The sequence below is a fragment of the Nannobrachium achirus genome, assembly GCF_963921795.1.
Source record: "Nannobrachium achirus genome assembly, chromosome: 16".
NCBI classification, from domain to species: domain Eukaryota; kingdom Metazoa; phylum Chordata; class Actinopteri; order Myctophiformes; family Myctophidae; genus Nannobrachium; species Nannobrachium achirus.
Window position 1 is genome coordinate 48,724,677 of NC_137823.1, and position 19,820 is coordinate 48,744,496.

A 19,820-nucleotide genomic window follows, 5' to 3' on the forward strand; every position below is an offset into this window, starting at 1 on the left:
GCCATTATTTATAACTCACTACATGATTGGTGTACAGTACATTGATGTATTATACCAGTTAACAGTACTCACGATATACCCAGACAAGAAAGGTTACAACGTGATGTTGAATTGTTCTTCATCCTTCAAGAATGTCATAAACAATCTTGTCCTTGTGATGTAAGAGGAATGAATTGGTAATTTGTGCGTGGTTGGGACATGGGAAAATTGGGAGCATCACTGTTGACATGAAAGTTGAGAATCTGTCAAGTCTTTCTCCGTTCCAAGGTCATTGCCTTCGTTGGTCACTGCAGAGACGATGGTGACCTTGGATGACCTCCTGAACGGCAGAGGGGTCGTCCAGGGTGCTGAGGTCACCCAGCTCGTCTGTGTCGTGCTCCACCACCTTGCGCAGCACCCGGCGCATTATCTTGCCAGAGCGTGTCTTTGGTAGACGGTGGACAAGCTATTATGAGAAAACAAACTAGTTAAGCAACTACTGTAAGGACCATTTAGAGCAGTGGTTCTCAACCTGTGGGTCGGGACACAGGGGGGTCCCCAAATTATTTTGGGGGGGTCCCCAGATGATTAGCTTAGTGTGAAACATTGTTTTCTCTCTCAACAGTAAACAAACCAACATAAAGTTTAAGTGTATAGAGGGTATCTGCACATTTCTAAAGTGACAATTTAAGGACTAATGGACGACTACCGGCTCCGCCCCCTCCAAAAGCTGCCTCCGCCACTATCACAGCGCGCCGATATTGGCTTCATTCACTTCAATGGGAAATACGGCGGATTGTACACACATTTTACACATTAAATATTAATTCCGTTTTGGACCCAGAGCTTCGAAATCTCTTCCAATCCATCAACAAGGCCTGGATCTGCATTGGAAAAAATATTTAGACCTTTACACTTTTAAAACAATACGACATAGGAATATATAAGGTCGCAGCAGAGGTCCATGGTTGCTGGACCACAGAAAGCCGTTTCAAACCAATTTAAATATGAATGGACTGTAAACACCTTATTTGTTATGTTAAATAGCAACTGATATGTAATGTACGTCTGTGAATGTCTGAATGAACAGGGGTAGCGACGCGAAGTGTTGTATTTCAACTCTGCTTTCGACTGCAGGCTGTGGGTAGGGGCGTCACAAGGGGGGGAAAAGTGGGACTGACTTACCAGGGCCCACGGTGGAAGGGCCTTAATTATTTTAGACTTTATCGATTGAAAAATAGCAGATATAAAAGCTCATAGCGCTGCACTGAGTGCCACGCTGCGAGCTTGTAGATTTGCTATTTTTGAAATCCCACGATGAAGAACATTCATGTGGGCCCACAGCGAATCCTTGTACCCAGGGCCCAGAATTTGATGCGACACCCTCTCCCTCTGCGGCTCGGCAGCTAAACTTGTCAGGAATCGCGAACATTTCACGCCAGAGTTATCAAATGTTATAGATAAGATTTATAAGCAATTTATAAGCAATGATAAGAAACATGTAGCCTACATTTGAAGCAGTTTATTCTGGTTGGTTGTTTGTGTAATGGAGAGTAATAGCCTCTAAACTAATCAGTGAAAAGTGAAAACGGCTCTGTATAGGTCCAGCAGACAGGCGATTTCCTCATTCTGCTGTTGCATATTCCTTTGTCGTATTGTTTTAAAAGTTTAAAGGTCTACATATTTTTCCAATGCATATCCAGGCCTTTGTTGACGGATTGGACGAGATTTCGAAGCTCTGGGTCCAAAACGGAATTAATATTTAATGTGTAAAATCCGCTGTATATCCATTCAAGTGAATGGTGCGGCTGTGATTCTCGTCGGAGGTCTCGGCGGAGAGGTGGGGGCGGAGCTCCCGGTAGTCATGAATTAATATGACAAGTTAAACATTGGCCAAATTGTCAAATATTAGAGGCAAACATTTTGAAAATAGACGATCTACAGGCGTTGTGAGCATGTAGATCTGCTATTTTCACAATAGAACCGTGTTATACAAAATGTAATGCCTCAACTCTTAGTGCTCGTCAGGGTGGGGGTCTCCAGTTAAAATATGATTATTTTGGGAGTTAATGGCCTGAAAAGGTTGAGGACCAATGCTTTAGAGTAGACATATAGAAGTCAGTGATGTTAAAATGTTTACTTATTACATCGGTGTCATCAATTTGTCTGAAAGGCACACAGAAAATAGCCAATTTACAAGTTCACAATGCATGGCTCTGCATCACGTTGTGAGCTTGCAGATCTGTTATTTGCGGCGTGCAACACCATGCACACATTAGTATAAATTAAGCCTTACAGATCTAAATCGGGGAAATCAGGAAATCCAGCTTTTCTGGTCTCCAGTCACATCAGTGTGTGACACATGTCACTGTGGAGTCTGTTCCATCTGGACTCAGTTATTGTTTATTAGCCGAGTATTGGTCTGTATTCAGAAGCTAATCCTGTGAATAACAAACAGCTCTGATATTAACCGTTTCATAACTGTTGGGTCTATCTACAGTGATCACACATTGTATTAACAAAGTTCTAGGAACAAATTCCAAACAGTGCATCGTGAAACAAAGCAAGGGATCCAAAATAAGCCCACTGACACTTTGGGAACGTTCTGTTCTCAGTTCATCACTGCTTTAGTCTTAGAAAAGATTTTAATGCATCACCTGAACGAAGTCTGGACAGGCATACTTGGCAATGCTTTTAGACACCATCTCTTTCAGTTGCTGGGTCAGGACAGCCTCTTCGACCTTCACTCCCTTTTTCAGCACCACAAATGCATACACACCTGGCAAGGCAAAGAAACTCAGCCTTAAAGAATATATCCATGGTGCAAAATTGGAAGAAGGTGAGGGCAGACGCTACAACTGTCATTGAAAGGTCATATTTCACACGGGATACAGGATCTTACGCCTTTACGAGATTTTTCACCTTGTCCTTTGATGTCATGTGAGTATCCTATGACAGCAGACTCAGCCACCCCAGGGCATTGGTTCTACAACAGAGGGTCAACAATACATGAATACGTTCAATTGTCCAAAAATTGAATGTACAGGAAAAATAACTTGTTTGTTTGAGCATAAAATGCTGTAGAACATATTTACAATGATCACATTTGTACATTGTAAGAATTGTGCGATTGCAAAAATCTAGAAAAGGTGGAGGGTGGAGAACAGAATTTCCCCCTTTTAGGATTAGTGAGTTAAGGACAAGTTCTGCCTCCTCAGACAAGTTGCCTGGAATTAATCCTTACTGCTGGGGTGTTAAACTGCACCAGTCAGTGTTCGTCATATCGCTGCTGTCAAGTCGAAATGTACTTGTATAACTTTTTATGTTTTTTCATAAATTAATGCCCTACTATGAAAGCGGATTTTATCAATATCTAACCAATGAAAAGTTACAAGAGCTTGTGACTAATAAATAATAACTACATTGGATCCATTGGTACACAGCCTCTTCCTGAACACTAACAGTTTTGGACATATGAGGTTTCCACCCGACAGTGACGATAAGCAAGGTCACTGATTATCTGCAGGGTCATGAGCTGGGCTCACTGATGTTTCACGCTTTTATCCTGGATCATCTCCTAGCACGGGAGGGCAGGGACATGTCCCTGCCACACCCTACAGCTACAGTACAGTTATTCTCTCTTCAGACGTTGTCTGGTCTCATCTAAGGAGAAATAGAGACTGAGGCACAGCCATTAGCGTACTTTTTCGGACTCCTCTGCTACTTCGTTCTCCTTTGTTGCCTTTCGCAACTTGGCCCCACATTACTATGTATGGCTGCAAAGAAATGGGTCTGATTTCCCTTGGGAGGATGAGCATCCTGCTCATTTATTTTTCACTGTTATTTATTTATTACATCTGCTCTGTCTGCTCCGTCCCAGGCAACTCTGTGACGATGACGTCTTTACTGTTTTTCTTGGAGGCTGTAGACCACAGACAGGGAGCGCATGGTCTTCCTAGCCAAGGCTTGTGCATCTTGTTGGAACCCCTAAACACATGTTCTTGATGTACTGTCCTCGGTAATGCTCTGCTACCCACTCCCTCTCAGTCACCACCTGGGTACCCACTACCTTGTCTCTGGTCATATTCACATGATGATGACCATTTTGCTCTTACAGTACATCATTGGGGAATAGGAGTAAGGGTGCAACAGTTAAAATGTGTTTCTCCCCCAATATATATTTTCTTTAATGGCAAAAATAGCAGATCTACAATCGCACAATGTGTCATGGTACAAACTTGTAGTTTGGCTAATTACGTTTTACACTACAGCGAGTTAAAAATACCCCAAATGGACAATACACAAAAAAAGCTAGAGGCTTTTTTCCACTTTGGGCTATCAAACATTCAACACAGTTGGGCAAAATAAAAAAGGCAAAATGTAAAGTTTTTAGCAATTTATGAATTTATGATCAAACAGCAAAAATATCTCATTGACAAGCTCATGCAGGACAACATGATGCTACCTTATAGATCTGCAATTTACGCTATTTATCGCCATTTACTATTTTCAGTGAATGTTCTTCTATTTTCGTCCAATGGTTGCTTATTATGAATTGCCCAGAATATGGATGCTGGAGTCCATGTAATTAAGATTTATAAATGTGTAAGCCCAGCCATTTTGCTCCAAGTCTTTGAAGGAACAGCAGTTGCTCTATGACCTTACATACCACCACATCCTCCAGCTCTGCTGTTCCAATCCTGTGGCCGCTCACATTGATGACATCATCCAGACGGCCAACGATCTGGTAGTGCCCGTCCTTGGAGCGATAGGCCCCGTCACCAGTAAAGAAGTAGCCTTTAGATAAAGGAGGGAAGCGGCAAGTGTGAAGATCTGTCTTCCTAAAGTTGTTTTTAGTGAGACAGTAGAGTAGAAAGAATGATGGACAATACTGTCCTGGTCGGGACCTGTGTTTGGGTCGCAGACCCATTTTTAAGTAAATATATGTATATATAATTCAAAAGATTGTCAAAAAGTGAAAAATATAAATTCAATGAATAAAAAAAAACAAGTTAGAAATAGTGAATAACAGATCTATAAGCATTGTGAGCTTGTAGATCTGCTATTTTCACTCATTTGGATCCTGTGGAGATATCACTTTTTAGGAATCGAGCTAAAACGCTTGGGAACCACTGGTCTATGAGGATAAACATACAGTACCAGGGTACGGCTGGCAGTAGGTCTCGGTGAACCTCTGGTGGTCATGGTGAATGGTTCGGGCCATGCCAGGCCATGGCTGTGCTATACACAGAGCTCCAGATGTCTCATTGGCAGTGAGCTCCTTGCCCTGAATTAAAAATAACAGCAAATTTTCACACATTGCTAAATTTATGTGAGTACAAAGGGACAATTATGAGGGAAAACATTAACTCTGAGCAGAACACGTCGTAATGCAAATTTTACAATCAAACAGTGTCCACTTTGCTTTTCACCACACTGGATCATAACGGTCATAATAATGTAAGATCTCATGCAGATTTCATGAGCGAAAAAGAATAAGTATACAACCAAAGTTAAGCCCTGAATAAATAGAAGATCAGCTTTTTTATTTGTTTAGATAATTTTTCTTCCTACAATTATATGCCCAAAACAGGGATGGGGACGCCAGGTTGAACGTGGTTAATAGAGCATTTGGCACCAACAGCATGGGATGGAGGGATGGAACAATTAGGGGGGTTAAGTGTGGGGCGGCTATCAAAAGTGACACAGCTGGTGCCCGTTTCATAATCCCAATCTGCCTGTTTCATAATCCCACTATCCCCCACCCACTTGCAAGGGTTGCACAGACACCAGCAGCACTACCTCACTGTCCATAAGCACCGGCTTGATGCCGAAGAACGGTCTCATGGCCATTCCTGGGAAAATCTCTGCGTCTGGCTCTGATGGCCTCGGAGCGATGCAAATGCCACCCGTCTCTGGGAACACAAGAGGGGGAAAAACTGTCTGTGTATGATATGTACACGACTAATAAAATAAACACTAATAGAATTACATCAAAAAGTGCATAAAAAATATTCACTTCACAACTAAATGTGTTATTTTAACTCTGAATGTGTGCCGGTTTAATCATTTTAATTTCTGAATTACGTTTACACTCTCAGCATCATGCTGTGTAGTTAAACAAAACTGAGAAAGCAAAACATAAATGAGCACATAATCTGTTATTTCAGTTTGACCGACCGATGGTTGCTTAATAGGTGCTGGGCTACAATGTTAACACAAAAAGAGTGAGATTACCATGTTTATACCTGTTTGTGTAAATTAAATGACAAATGCATCCTCTCTGGAGAAAACTTTCCGATAATGCAGTGAATGACAGCCTGGGATCATGGCATATTTGACAAGGGATAATTAAGTTACTGAACCACTGACAGCAGAGAGGCCTGATGTTTCTACCATTTCTATCAATGACCAAACTAATGATTATTAAGAAAAAGTCTGAAGATTTCATGAATGCTGCTAAACTCCCATCTTCAACTTGAGATCAAGAGCATAAGAGATACATTAAGGAAATAAATTGAAAGAAAGCAAGGAACCGGCCTTCTGGAAACAAACATACTAACCTAGCATAAACCCCTCTCATTATTACTACAGATGTCAACGGACGAATTACGGCCATACTAAGTAAATTAAATGAAATTAGGCTTGTCTAGTTCTCAGGGACCACATTAATCCGCCTGGTGGTGTTGGCAGCGGTGACAGAGAGCACCAGAGACAACTAGGACACAGCAGACCATCCCACAATAGAGCAGACATCCCCTTTCAAATCAACTTAAGCTGACAATTCGGTATAAACCTCCCCATAATTGTACAAATCCTTCAGTTATACGGGTACAATATTCAAGACATAAATCTCCCTCCATCTCAACGCCCTAACAGAGCACATGGTGCTGCAATACATTTGGTGTTTGTTTTATATTTTCAACGAAAATATATAAAAAATATGAAAGAATAAAGTTAAACACATTATTGCATTGGATACCCATTTTGCCAAAGAGCTCCCAATGTCTACTTTTGACATTAGAAGCTAAATAGTATTTCAGCTTGCTACTTGCTCCTCCATTTTTTTAATCCCCCTCCCAAAAAAGAAAAATGATTTGAAGAGTGGTTTGTTTGAAAAAATAAATAAAGCTGGGTGTCTGTGGTAGATAGATAGATAGGCTACCTTTATTATCCCAAGGGGGGAAATCAGTTGCCCAGAGGCAGCACAGCAGTATACGGTTATTTACAAAGTTACAGAGAAGTAAGAAAAAAGATAAATAAAATAAAAAAACAAGAACATACAACATACATAAAGTGTCCTTAGGCACAACTATCAAAATAGTACAGTGTCCCCAAATCAAAGTGACCATAACAGTCATGCTAGTTAGTGCAACAAGTATCTCACCATCATGTCAAACACAAGCAAAAATACTCAAAACTACTAACACAACCTAATAGTGCAGAGTGTCCAAAGGTCAGTGCGATATAAAAACAACTAGAAAAAGAAAGAAACAAGAAAGGGTGACGCAGCGAGACGCACAAGAGCACCCTCCCTGGAAGGTCCTTAGAGGTCAGTGTCAGTGCAACTAAAGTTCCAGTGGTGGGTGAGCGTTTTACCTCTACGCCACCAGGACACCCTTCCTGCTCATTACAGCTGTATGTAAGCCCACCTGGGGGCCTTATGCCAACAGGAGATCAGAATCCCTGTTTGATGATGAAGCCAATCACAATTATTTATAATGCCATTTAGTCCTAATTTGAAAGGCTCACACCGCTTCAGCAAAATAACATCACATAATCCCTTTTGCTGAAGGGTATTTGGGTCATATCTGTGTCTGTAATTGTAAGCTTGTGATGTTTAATTACTCACGAATGAATTACGCAGTAGATGTTGACTGTTTGCGTGGTTAATTAACATAATTTTGATGCATTCTGTTATTACTCAAGTGGATCTGATTTAGAGCGATTGAAGTTGAAATACATAGGGTCAATCTGATCCTAGATTCCATTTCTATTGGTGAAATCAGCTTTGATTTGTGAATTGTCATTGTACCCTATCATAAACTCCCTCGGGAGAGGAATGCTCATTAGTTCATATGGACATCATCACTAAATCAGTAGCGATAATTATATTATTTTTTTGGACATGCTATCCACAAACCTTCTGCTCAATCAAATCATAATCCCCAAGAGAAAATACTGTATATCCTTGCCGTCAGAAATCAACCTTATATTCTCTTATTTCAACTTTGTATGTTTTTTCATGAATGATATTACTACTTCATCGTATGAGAGTGTGAAAATAGCATATCTACTACAATACAAGCTCACAGCGTGTTGCAACGTGATGCATTATGTGAGCTTGTAGATCAACTATTTGAGAGATTTTGTGTAGACTGAAAGAATCAGTACAGTAACTCGTGTCCTCTGTTGCAAAGAGAACAGTTTGCATTGAGATTCAGCCCACATCTTTTCCTTTCCCGTGGTGCTTTGCGACCATATATTTGACATCATGGTGAAAACATCTGGCTTGATTTGTGTCCAGAAGAACAATTCCAAGTGGGGATGTGTGTTGTATGATTATACAGTACCATAAGTGTAGTATACTTGTGTGTACGTGTACTGTATGTGTGTACACATGCATGCATGTTTGTGTGTCATTTTCTGCATAATTACAATATTATTGTACAGTGACTGTGTGTACACATGCAACACACAAACACACTCGCATACAGTAAGATATTTGGCAGCGCCCCTCCAGCAGGAATATTATATAACCATTGCTGGAGGGAGGTACTAGACTGGTCTCCCCTTTAAGACTGACTGGTGGTCCATTTTCCTGCATGCATACGTGGCTTTATTTCATGTCAGAATAAGCGCTCATGCACACAGCATTCCTTTACAGAGAGGCTGTGCTTAAGCTATAACAGATCCAATCGATGATACACAGAGCAGACCCATCGGAAACCTCCATTTAAGAAAGTCTAGTGGAGTATTTAAGTCTTTATTATTAAGTGGGCATTGCATTGTCAAAGGATAACACTCTGCAAAGGACCTGAGAAAATGCTTCATATATGTTGATATTATTTTGTCAGACCATAACGAGCGTTCGTTCTGAGGGGTGGCGCGGGTGTGTACAGTTACAGTAGCAGCAGCTCCTGTAACGCTAGTCTCAAATCTGGAGCGCGCATAAACAACAATGGCCAATGTCAATGGTCAATTTTCAACTGGTGCAACCGAGGGACAAACCTCAGCCTCGTTCATTTGAACGGCAACGCCCGTTCGATTTGTTATTTTTTTCACAACACGATGAGGGATACGCTGGTCTTTTCCAAAAGATTGCGTTTGGAAATAATGGATGGATATTTTTTATATGGCGTTATTATAAGACATCCTTAGATCCTTATAAAATCATATAAATGGCAGTATAAGATTTAACAGAGAGAATAATGTAGAACCTATTTTCTCATTTTCCTGGTTTCTGTTGTATGTGCGAGTGGGAATGAGAATGACGGGGAGGCACTGTCTGTAGTGGGAGGAGCGATAGAGAAGAGGGGGATTGATAGCAGAGCCATACTAGCCTGGTGTAGCCATACTATATACTCAATACTCATGCAGTTAAACTAACTGCAGTATTCCCACCGTGTGTTAACATGGGTGGATTGTTTAGCTGTGCTAGGCTAGAGCCATACGGCTCTGGTTGATAAGCATACAATCTTGCTGGTTATCATGGGTAAACATGTTATAAAAACAATAATGTACTTGAGGCTGTGATATATTGTATTATATCACAACTACAGCCATTTATCAACACCCATGGCTGTTGAAAATGCTGGTTCACAAGTACATTAAACAGCAGTTACCTGTTTGCCACCATGTGTCCACCACAGGGCAGCGTTTGTCTCCCACCACTCTATGGTACCACTCCCACGCCTCTGTGTTAATGGGCTCTCCCACTGGTGGAAAGAAGACAATACATGGCATGTTGATTGAATACTAATGCTATCGCAATTATGGTTTGTTGTTTCTCTTTTGCCTTTGAGCCAAATGTAGAGGGATAGCTTAACAAAGGGTAAAACTGTATATTTTCTTCTTTACGCCAAGCTGCCTATTTCATGCTCACACTACCATTGGAGGATCTTCATGTTTCACTGGAACGGTTAGTCTTGTGTCTGTGTGTATATGAAAGAGGAGAGGTCCACTTTCACACGTGTGTTGTTCTTGGAATCAGCTGGACATTGCAGTGGGCGCTGTGCATGTGCATGACAAAGGCATGTCGACATACAAGCCTGGCTTGACCTCCAGTGAAAGTATGTACGCACGTGTGTGTGCTTGGGACAATGGAATTTGTCGGGTGATAATCTTATAGAAAAGATGACAAATGTCTGAATCCCAACTGGACTGCACTGTTCAGTGCAGTATGTTTTGATTGAAACACATAAAAATAAGCATACAGTAGGAATAATGTGTGTCAGTAAAATATAGTACAAAGCATACTTTGTGGTGATCGTACTGTATGTGTACATGATGAATATTTTAGGCACTGGTGGTCATCATAGCAGACATACCAGAGCCCAGAGTTTTGAGGGTGGAGCGGTCATACTTCTGCACCCACTGGTCTCCATACTTGAGCAGCTGGCGGATGGCTGTCGGAGCACCGTAAAACTGGTTGATCTTCAGTCTCTCCACCATCTCCCAGTACCTTCCTAAGAATAAGTCCACACGTGCACAAACCACTACACAGTAAAATCATCAGTGTTAGGTTAACCAAATGCACGCATTAACCACATGACTTAATCAGAAATAATGCAACCAAAATAAAAGTTGTAAGTGCCTGGACATTTTGTAAAGCAATGTTACATAATCCTCGTCCCTGTCATTGAGAGCAACAAAAACAAGGCATGTAATTAAATATGATGACAGAGGTCCTGATTCCTATGTATACAAAAGGTGCTATGTTTAGAATGGAAGGGATTGGTCAATTCAAGGGGGCAAGTACCCCAGTTATTCACTTGGGGAAGAAATAAATTCACAGCTCACTACAATAGAGAGCTGCATGTCAACATATTTAAAGGGATATTTCACTTTCAAAAAAGCTTTTAGACATTTTATCGTCTAATCAGGCTTTTGTGTCCACCCTGGATAGATTTTAAAGGGCCTACACCATGCTTTTAAAACTATATTTTTTGTATAAATATATGCTCAAAATTGAGTCTTAGACAGGTTTTAACCCTCAACAAACACTCTGACCATTCTTTTTGTTTGTTCTGCAATACCAAAACGGCCTCCGTTTGCTCAGGGTGGGGTTTTTCCACCCCTCCCCCCCTCTTCACTCCTCCCCGGACCCCACGTTGACAACAAATAATGTTAATATTGGGCCAATACAAAAATAGGATAATGTTGCAGCTCTGATTATAGCCTACTGTAGGCCTATGTTGTATGTTATAGGCCTACTGTCAAATGACACAGGGCGACCGTTGCTAGACCAGACATTACAGAAAGTTAATCTACAGTAGACAATCAACCCCACCTGCATTGTATTTATGTATAAAAAAAAAAGTAAAAAAAAAAAAATGTTTTGAAAAAAAATGTTTGAGAAAAAAAAGAAAAGTTTTTTGAAAAAAGAAAAGTTTTTTGAAAAAAAAGTTTTTTGAAAAAAAAAGTTTTTGAAAAAAAAGTTTTTTGAAAAAAAAAAGTTTTTTGAAAAAAAGGTTTTTGAAAAAAAGTTTTTGAAAAAAAAGATTTTTTCAAAAAAGTTGATCCGTGTGACGTCACACGGATCAACTCTCAGAACAGCACTGTTCTGAGAACCCGTGGAAAGCTTTTCATCTCTGTCTTCCCAAAACCAGAGAAAGACACACTGGTCAGAAATAGGACTTTGTGAGGATAGAAGGTGCCAGTGGGACCACAAAAAAAGGTTTTAAAATAGAAAAAGTGAAAATTCATGGTGTAGGTCCTTTAAGGTGCTTGATTCAGTATTTAGATACGCCCCCTTCCAATACAAACCCATTGTAACTTCAAACTCCTGACGCCCTCCTAATACGTGAGCTGGCCGTGTTTTTTTGATAACTTATTTCATTTATTTCTAATCTTTTTTATGTATACTTTTTTCCCCCTTCATTTTCCCCCAAAATGATTAAAAATAAAGGAGAAATCTTATTTAAAAAAAACACGGCCAGCTCACGTATTAGGAGGGTAGCATGAGTCACCAGTGTGTTTTCAATTAATCTATCATGTAATGGTTAAAATGGAGTTTGAAGTTGTCATGGGGTTTGTATAGTAAAGGGGCGTGTCTGATAAATTGAGTATTAAATATCTGAATACTGAATCAAGAAACTTAAAATCTGTCCAGGTGGTCACAAAAGCCTGATTAGACGATAAAATGACCAAAAGTGTTTTTGAAAGTGAAATATCCCTTTAACATGCTAAAACCACCTTTTGGAAACAAAAATTAAGAGCCTTTGATTGAAGTATCTTGTAAATTAATAGGAATTGCATTTCATAGTATTATTGTTACTTTTGTAACAATTGTTTTATTTCCCAGCACAAAACTAAGCAATCAAGCAATCTTTCAATAAGGATGTAAAAATGACTAAGTCAAAGTCAAGATGCAAATTGGATGTCGTTTGAATTCCTACCTGGGTCTGGGTATGTGGGTGTGCTCTCAAACAACACAGTGGTTCCTCCGTTTGCCAGCGGCCCATAAACGCTGTAGCTGTGTCCTGTTATCCAGCCAATGTCGGCTACACAGCCAAACACATCTCCATCATGGTAGTCGAAGACATACTAGTTCATAGTTAAGATGTCACAAACAGGTTGACATTAGAACAGAATATAAACTTACTGTGTACAATAGAGTGACATTATTTTTTAGCCACCACCATGGCTTCCTTCTGCTGATTTCCAATGGATATTTTGCATTGGGTTTTGGATGAATTAAGACAATAGGCTCTTTTTCAAACAAAGGCTTATGACATTCAAACATTTTGCTCAAGATCCTACATTGTGCTGTGGCCGCCTATAAGAGGGTGTGAGTGTGACTATGTGTCTGGAGCAAATCATGCAAACCGTTGGAGGGATCAGGACTAAATCCATAATCAATTATTTCCACATAATAGTTTATACTTTTTTAAATATTAAACTGCATTTTTGAAAGACCTTGCCCATATTTGGAGTCATAGAAATGTTGATGAATGATCTCACAGGTTGATCTCACCCTGTTCCCATGTGGATCCTGAGATCTACAGAGGATTCAATTGTGTTACACAAGCCAGTTTAAAAAAGCACCACGATGGCTTAACATTCAGGGATGCAGCAATCATTCATGTACTAGTACAGCAAACCATGAAACTCCCTTATCTTAATTCAAAACACCTACATGAATTGGGAAGTCAGCGATGGAACCCATTGCAAAATCACTTTTTATCTAAATTGTAGCACTCTATTGTAGGACTTGATTGGTCTTACCCTGTGTGTGAGCGAGGCATACAGCAGATAGCCAGCCTGCGTATGGACCAGGCCTTTAGGTTTCCCCGTGCTGCCTGATGTATAAAGGAGGAATAAGACATCCTCGCTGTCCATGGCAGCAGGCTCACACACCACATCCTCCCTCAGCATCTCCTGCAGGGACATGTGTACACCATGTATGTATATTGTATATACTGTACATAATATAAAATAGTATCTTCATGGCCTAGTCCAGTGGTTTACAACCCTTTTCATATCAAGGTACATTATTTATTCGCCATTTGAGCCACAGACCACCATTTGATGGGATTTAGTCTCTCAGACCCAAGAATATTTTGGATACGATTGTGTCCACAATTCCATGCTTGATGCTATTGATGTGATATCATAGGAGAGATAACAGGCACATGTTCATCAAAATAACAATTCTCTAAATAATGTAGATGTTTAACAATAATTTAACTCTTGAGAGTGTAAAATGAAACCAAATCCATTTGGTTACCGACTCTCCCTCATTTAGCTGGGGACCACCTGGAACCCCCTCAAGGACCACTGGTTGAGAACCACTGGCCTATAGTCCCATTGGTGTACTACTTTACAAGATGCTTTTAGAAAACACTACTACTTTGATATAACGGGGTGAGAACGTCTGGGAACTCGGATTAATAACAGGGTAATGCTTACACTGCAGTAGACAGTGTATACACCATAGCTGTCTCTGCATTAGTGCACTGATGGATTTCTACTTAAAGTGTTAAATATCTATCTCACCTCCTCCATGAGGACATCTCTGTCTGTCATGCTGACTGGATTCTGGGTTCTCATCGCCACAAACACCTGCTTCACTGAGGGGCAGCTTTGGACCGCCATGTCCACAGTCCTCTTCAGCTCTGTGACCTTTCCCCCTCGTACCCCTTGGTTAACTGTGATGACTACACTGGACTGGGCTGGAAAGGGCATCATATAAGACTTTTAAATAGGATTTTCGCTCAGTATAAGTCTTAATTTAACTATGACAGTGTACATGTAACCAAATGTACATTTTTTTTGTACACAGTATACTATAAATTTAAAGTTAACACTGAGGATTTTACCGTGCATGCAAATTGAACATCACACCTGTTTGACTTTTCATTTTTGGATGTGAACCATGTTGATGGTACTCTTTTTTTATTACTTTAATCCGATTTCAGAAAATGCTGCTAGGCCATTTACTGTATGTTAGGCAGAAGATGGGGACAGGTGAAACGTTATTTGGATTATACAACAAACCACTGATTAGAAGGGACTGAGCCTTGTCGACAGGATGAAATAGAAAAAAAGAGAAAAATACCCAGCCTAATTCTCCCTGTGGACAAGAAGCCTTGTTCATAGGTAGAATTGAGCAAGAGCCTAACCTTTTGACTCGGCCAATCAAATAATCCAGGGCTCTGCTCTGATCCAACCAATCTGAATTCTCTGCTGCATCCTAGGACATCCAACAATCCATACAGGAACCATTATTGGTAACCCCTGCTATGGCTGGCCAATTAACCGAAAATAAACCAATATTTATAACCAATAAGTATAACCAATTTAAGAATAACATCAAATCACAAGCAACTCAATCTGATTAACCACTTAACCCTGTAAGTATATTATACTTTGTTGTACAATGATGGCTTGCGAAGATAGCGATCTACCAGCTCACAACTGACTGTTGTTGCTTGTTGATCAGCTATTTTGACTTTTTTTTAATCATTGATTAATCTTAATTGAGGCAAAAGTTTTAAATAATCGTGATATTGATTTGAAGGCATCATGTCACCTATAGCCGTCCCTAACCCCTCCTATGTGTTTAAAGACTTAAAGGGGTACCCAACATCAGCCTTCCTTGTAGGTCAGGCATGTGTGGTGTTTTATTATGTTTCATCATTTACACAAGAAGACTTTGTCTTTCATCCACTTGAAGTCACATCGGTCACCTCTTCCCAGGCTCACCATCTCTGATGCGGTCTGCCAGGGCCTCTGCACTGAACCCTGCAAACACCACGTTGTGGGCAGCACCCACGCGGGCGCAGGCCAACATGGAGGCCACCGCCAGCGGGCAAGGAGGCATGTAGAGGGTGACACAGTCCCCTCGCTTCACACCCCACCTCCTCAACAGGTTTCCCACGCGACATGTCTGTTCCAGCAGCTGCCTGTAGGAAAGATATGACCGAACTGTAGTGCCAGTGGTTCTCAACCTTTTCAGGCAGAGACCCCCAAGATAATCATATTTTAACTGGGGACCCCCCACCCTGACAAGCACTAAGAGTTGAAGCATACATTCTATTGTGAAATAGCAGTATCTACATGCTCACAACGCCTCACGCGAGGCGTTGTGATCATGTAGATCGGCTATTTTCACAATTTATGCCTCTTATAGTTGACAATTTGGCCAATGTTTAATTTGTCATTTTAAAGGTATTAAAATCCTTAAATTGTCACTTAAGAAATGTGAAGATACCCTCTATACACTTAAACGTAATGTTGGTTTGTTTACTGTTGAGTGAAAAAACAATGTTGCACATTAATCATCTGGGGACCCCCCCAAAATAATTTGGGTCCCCTGGGGGTCCCGACCCACAGGTTGAGAACCACTGGTGTAAGCAAATGTACTGTAGGAGCACTGGAAGAAGCACACATTTGGCACATGAACTAAGTAATTTCCAGCCACTTTGAAGACTAAATACTCTAACTTGCTGACCTGTAGGTGACCTTGACCTCTGTTCCTGGTTCATCTCGTTCCCAGATCAGAGCTATTCTCTCTGGACAGGTGTGAACATGCCGGTCCAGGCAGTTGACTGGTAAGTGGTACATGGCCGCACACGCGCACACACGCACGCACGCACACACACACACACACACACACACACACACACACACACACACACATGCACAGTTGACAACACCTTTACAGTAAATCTCACCTCCATTTTTCTTAGACCAAATTAGCTCAAAGTTCTTTAGCACCTCATTATATTGTGAATGGCTCAATTGTTCAGAGATAATCCAGGTGCACATTTGCAAATGTTTTAATACTTTGTTGAAAGGCCATTTACAGAGGTCTGAGCCTTTCAATGTCTGTTAATACCTTGGCTTGTGCAAAAATAGTTGTAAGCAGCATATACAAAAGAGGATCCCAATGTAAACAAGCCATGGTGCTTTCTTAGGTTTAAATCCTATTCATATTTAGACCAACCATGTGTATCCGAACTGTACTGTGACTGTCCTGTGCAACTGAAGTTCAATCAATCAATCAATCAATAAATCAATATGCTGTTTATAGGCATAGCTATTTCTTTCTGCTTCAAGGTGTAATCCCCCCCACCCCCTAAAAAAAGAGAGAAAAAATACACAAATAATGTAATAGGCCTACTCTTATAGACTAGCCTACTATTATTAACGTATGCCCTATTGTAAGGCGATAAGGAAATCTTACCGGAGACGTTCAATTTCCCTCCCACAAACCACTTTATCTTGCCTTGACTCAAGTCACAGTCCTGGGTAGAGTGAAAGGGACGGATCCAGGACAGCCTCTGAGTGGCCAGAGTGCCCCAGAAGCCTCCACTGTCGCTAACCGAGTACTCATGCAGTCCGGAATGGTCGCTCACTCCTTGAAACCCAACCGCTTCGGGCATGCATGCCGCGATGTTGTAGTGTTGTTTACACAAGAGATGATGGCAATTAGCGACGCGTCTTTTTAAAGAAGTAAACAGAGACTTGGAGGTGCGTCTGCAGAGCGGCCACATCATGATTTCACTGTCTTTGCCAATCAGGATCCGTTATTATTTACTTATTACTTCATCCAGAAATAACGCTTTAAATTGTTGACTTAAAAAACAAGACCATTTTGCTGGTAAAGAAAGACGCTTCTAAAATTCTGGAACTACAAAACTCACTCAAGTCTGAAAGGGAGGGAGGTAGAGAGAGAGGGGGGGAGAGGGAGGGAGGAGAGAGAGAGAGAGAGAGAGAGAGAGAGAGAGAGAGAGAGAGAGAGAGAGAGAGAGAGAGAGATTAAGCTGTTAAAGGGCTGCACATGTGGCTTGTGTGCCGACATTATTGTGCGTGGAATAGGATCCTGCATAGGCTACTTTCTAAAAAAAATAGCCTAGGCTACAGGCGAAATTTTACTAATGCGACCAAAGTGAATTATGTAATAATAAGATGCATTTGGGTATCAAAACTTTTATGATCACAGATCAATTTTTGCACAAGGTTCAGTAGGCTACTATAATAAAACCTTGGCATAGGCTATCTATTTCCAATATAAACCAATAAATATGAATATTACAGAGCTTAATTTAATACACAAAGACAAACATTACTCCAGTTCAACTGTACACATTGAATTTTATTTTCATTATGTACAATTCAATATGCACAGCAGATGGGTTAGGGGTGTTGGTGCACCATGTTTGATATAGGCATTTATTATACATTTTCATGTTTCAACACACACACACACACACACACACACACACACACACACACACACACATACACACACACACACACACACACACACACACACACACACACACACCTTTCATTTGCATAAAAGTAGCTGCCTTGGTAAAAAATTGTGAGTAAGCAATGACAAATATGTACATAATTTTATGTAACTCAACTTTTAAAGGTGTAGAGAGTGATTTTCTTTTGTTAAAATGTGTTAAATAGCTCTATTAAAAATTAGTCTGATAGCAAAAATTGATATTTTGTTAAGTAACAGGGGTCTCCCTTGTCTCTCCAGCTTTTTAGTATAAACACAACATTTTCAGATTGAGGGCTACCAATTTTTCATGTGCTATAAGCGATGACACAGGAAATTAGAATAGATTTTTAAACTATGGGTCACTCTAAAATTGAAGCTGACAAATGGCTACTCTCTCCTGATTGGGTTCAATTGGCAACCCACCTGAAAATTTACTTTCTGTTTATTAAAGAGATGAAGAGACGGGGTGATCACTGTTACTGAAGAAACACTCAAGCAATGATTACTATTTGAATGTAGAACTTTAACCTTTTCACACAAAGAACCCTTTTGTTTTAACCAAAAAAATATCACTTACACTACCTTTAATGTTAATATCCATAAATGTGAGGGAACAACTACTGAGCCTCATTCTTAAGTTTTATACATAGAAGGTGCTGTCACAAAATAATATAGGCCATAAAAAGTCTTTAAAAGTAGCTGTTTTCAGTCCACCTCTCCTGTCTTATGTTCTGTGCGCGTTTCCTCAGTTTCCTCTTTATCTTTTGCATGGCCGTTCGCCATTTCCACCGAAACTGTCCCCAGCATCTTAGCGCTGTGCTCCTGGGCCTTGGCCCTCAGTGCAGCAATGCTATTCTCCCTCAGTTCCTCCTTAGAAATGGGCGACCTGGTGGTGTCCGTCCTCTGCCTCTCTTCCTCCTCCTCTATCTCTCGCTCCATCGTGTTCTCCACAGCAGGTGGTTGGATGCTGTTGGGTTTTCCAGGAGATGTGTGGGTTGGGGTGGGGGTATCCATGGACTTCTTGTGCATACCTTAAGGGAACAAACATTGATTCCATTTAGAGCTTGCAGAAATTTGAATTTGAAAATAGGACTGCTATAATGTAACGTGGCCCCCCTTAATGGGAAACCATCTACTGCTCATACAATGGGAATTCCCCCTTTGGACAAGTGAGATATTAGGCTTCTGGTTTTGAGGCAGGTCTACTCTGCTTCATTCATTCGCCCTCGAAAGCTGATCCCACTCGAGCCCTGCTGTAATCTGGATTCAACCCTATTGATCCATTTAGCCATTTTGAAGTCCATTTTTGAAAATGGCCCTATACTAAAACTGTAGGTGGTGGACTAATGCTTGCTTTGACCATCTCTGACAAAGATGTGGCAGCAGCACTCATAATCAACAACATTGCATGTGGAAAAGAGAATGAGTTTACGGCCAAGCAAGAGAGAGGGTGATGAGAGTGAGGGGAGAGGCAGAAATATAGGCCTATAGAGTGATTCTGTTATTCAATTACAGTCAGTCACCTAATTGATTCAAAGTAATCAATTGACATGTGTCGAAAGAGCCCTTTTGATCTAATCTGTCCTGATGAAGTAGGATTATCATCCTATCGACTACCACCAAATTATTGACAAGGTGACACTTTCATTGGCTCCTAACAAGAACCACGCTTAGCCCCATGCCCCCTCCTGAACACCTACCTCCATTTGTAATCCCTGTTCCCTTGCAATTTATCGTCGTTGTTGGGTGGAAACCTTGTATGTACAAAACCGATCATTATGTATTTATCATCTAAAAAATGAACTAAACTAGTGAAAACAGCCGATCTACAAGCACACAACGTCTCAAAGCACACAACGCCTTGCATGGCGAGGCG

At 40.7% G+C, this 19,820-nt stretch overlaps 2 protein-coding genes across 2 annotated transcripts in view; both read right to left on the reverse strand.

Moving 5' to 3' along the window:
- Positions 1-268: 268 nt before the first annotated feature.
- LOC308301102 (acetyl-coenzyme A synthetase 2-like, mitochondrial) lies at positions 269-17,201 on the reverse strand (the record flags this gene model as incomplete). Its single annotated transcript, XM_080745000.1, has 14 exons — positions 269-445; positions 2,637-2,758; positions 2,902-2,965; positions 4,649-4,776; positions 5,140-5,266; positions 5,782-5,894; positions 9,825-9,917; positions 10,530-10,667; positions 12,600-12,747; positions 13,429-13,581; positions 14,200-14,375; positions 15,409-15,608; positions 16,157-16,253; positions 16,892-17,201. The coding sequence occupies 14 exons, from the start codon at positions 17,199-17,201 to the stop codon at positions 269-271; spliced, it is 2,046 nt and encodes a 681-aa protein (XP_080601126.1).
- A 1,448-nt stretch (positions 17,202-18,649) lies between these two features.
- Positions 18,650-19,820, reverse strand: part of LOC308301103 (visual system homeobox 2-like) — a gene marked incomplete at both ends in the record, with an annotated part of 5,483 nt that continues 4,312 nt past the window's right edge. Inside the window, one exon of the mRNA XM_080745001.1 lies at positions 18,650-18,975. Within this exon, the coding sequence (XP_080601127.1) occupies positions 18,650-18,975 (326 nt within the window). The remainder of the gene's footprint in view (positions 18,976-19,820) is intronic.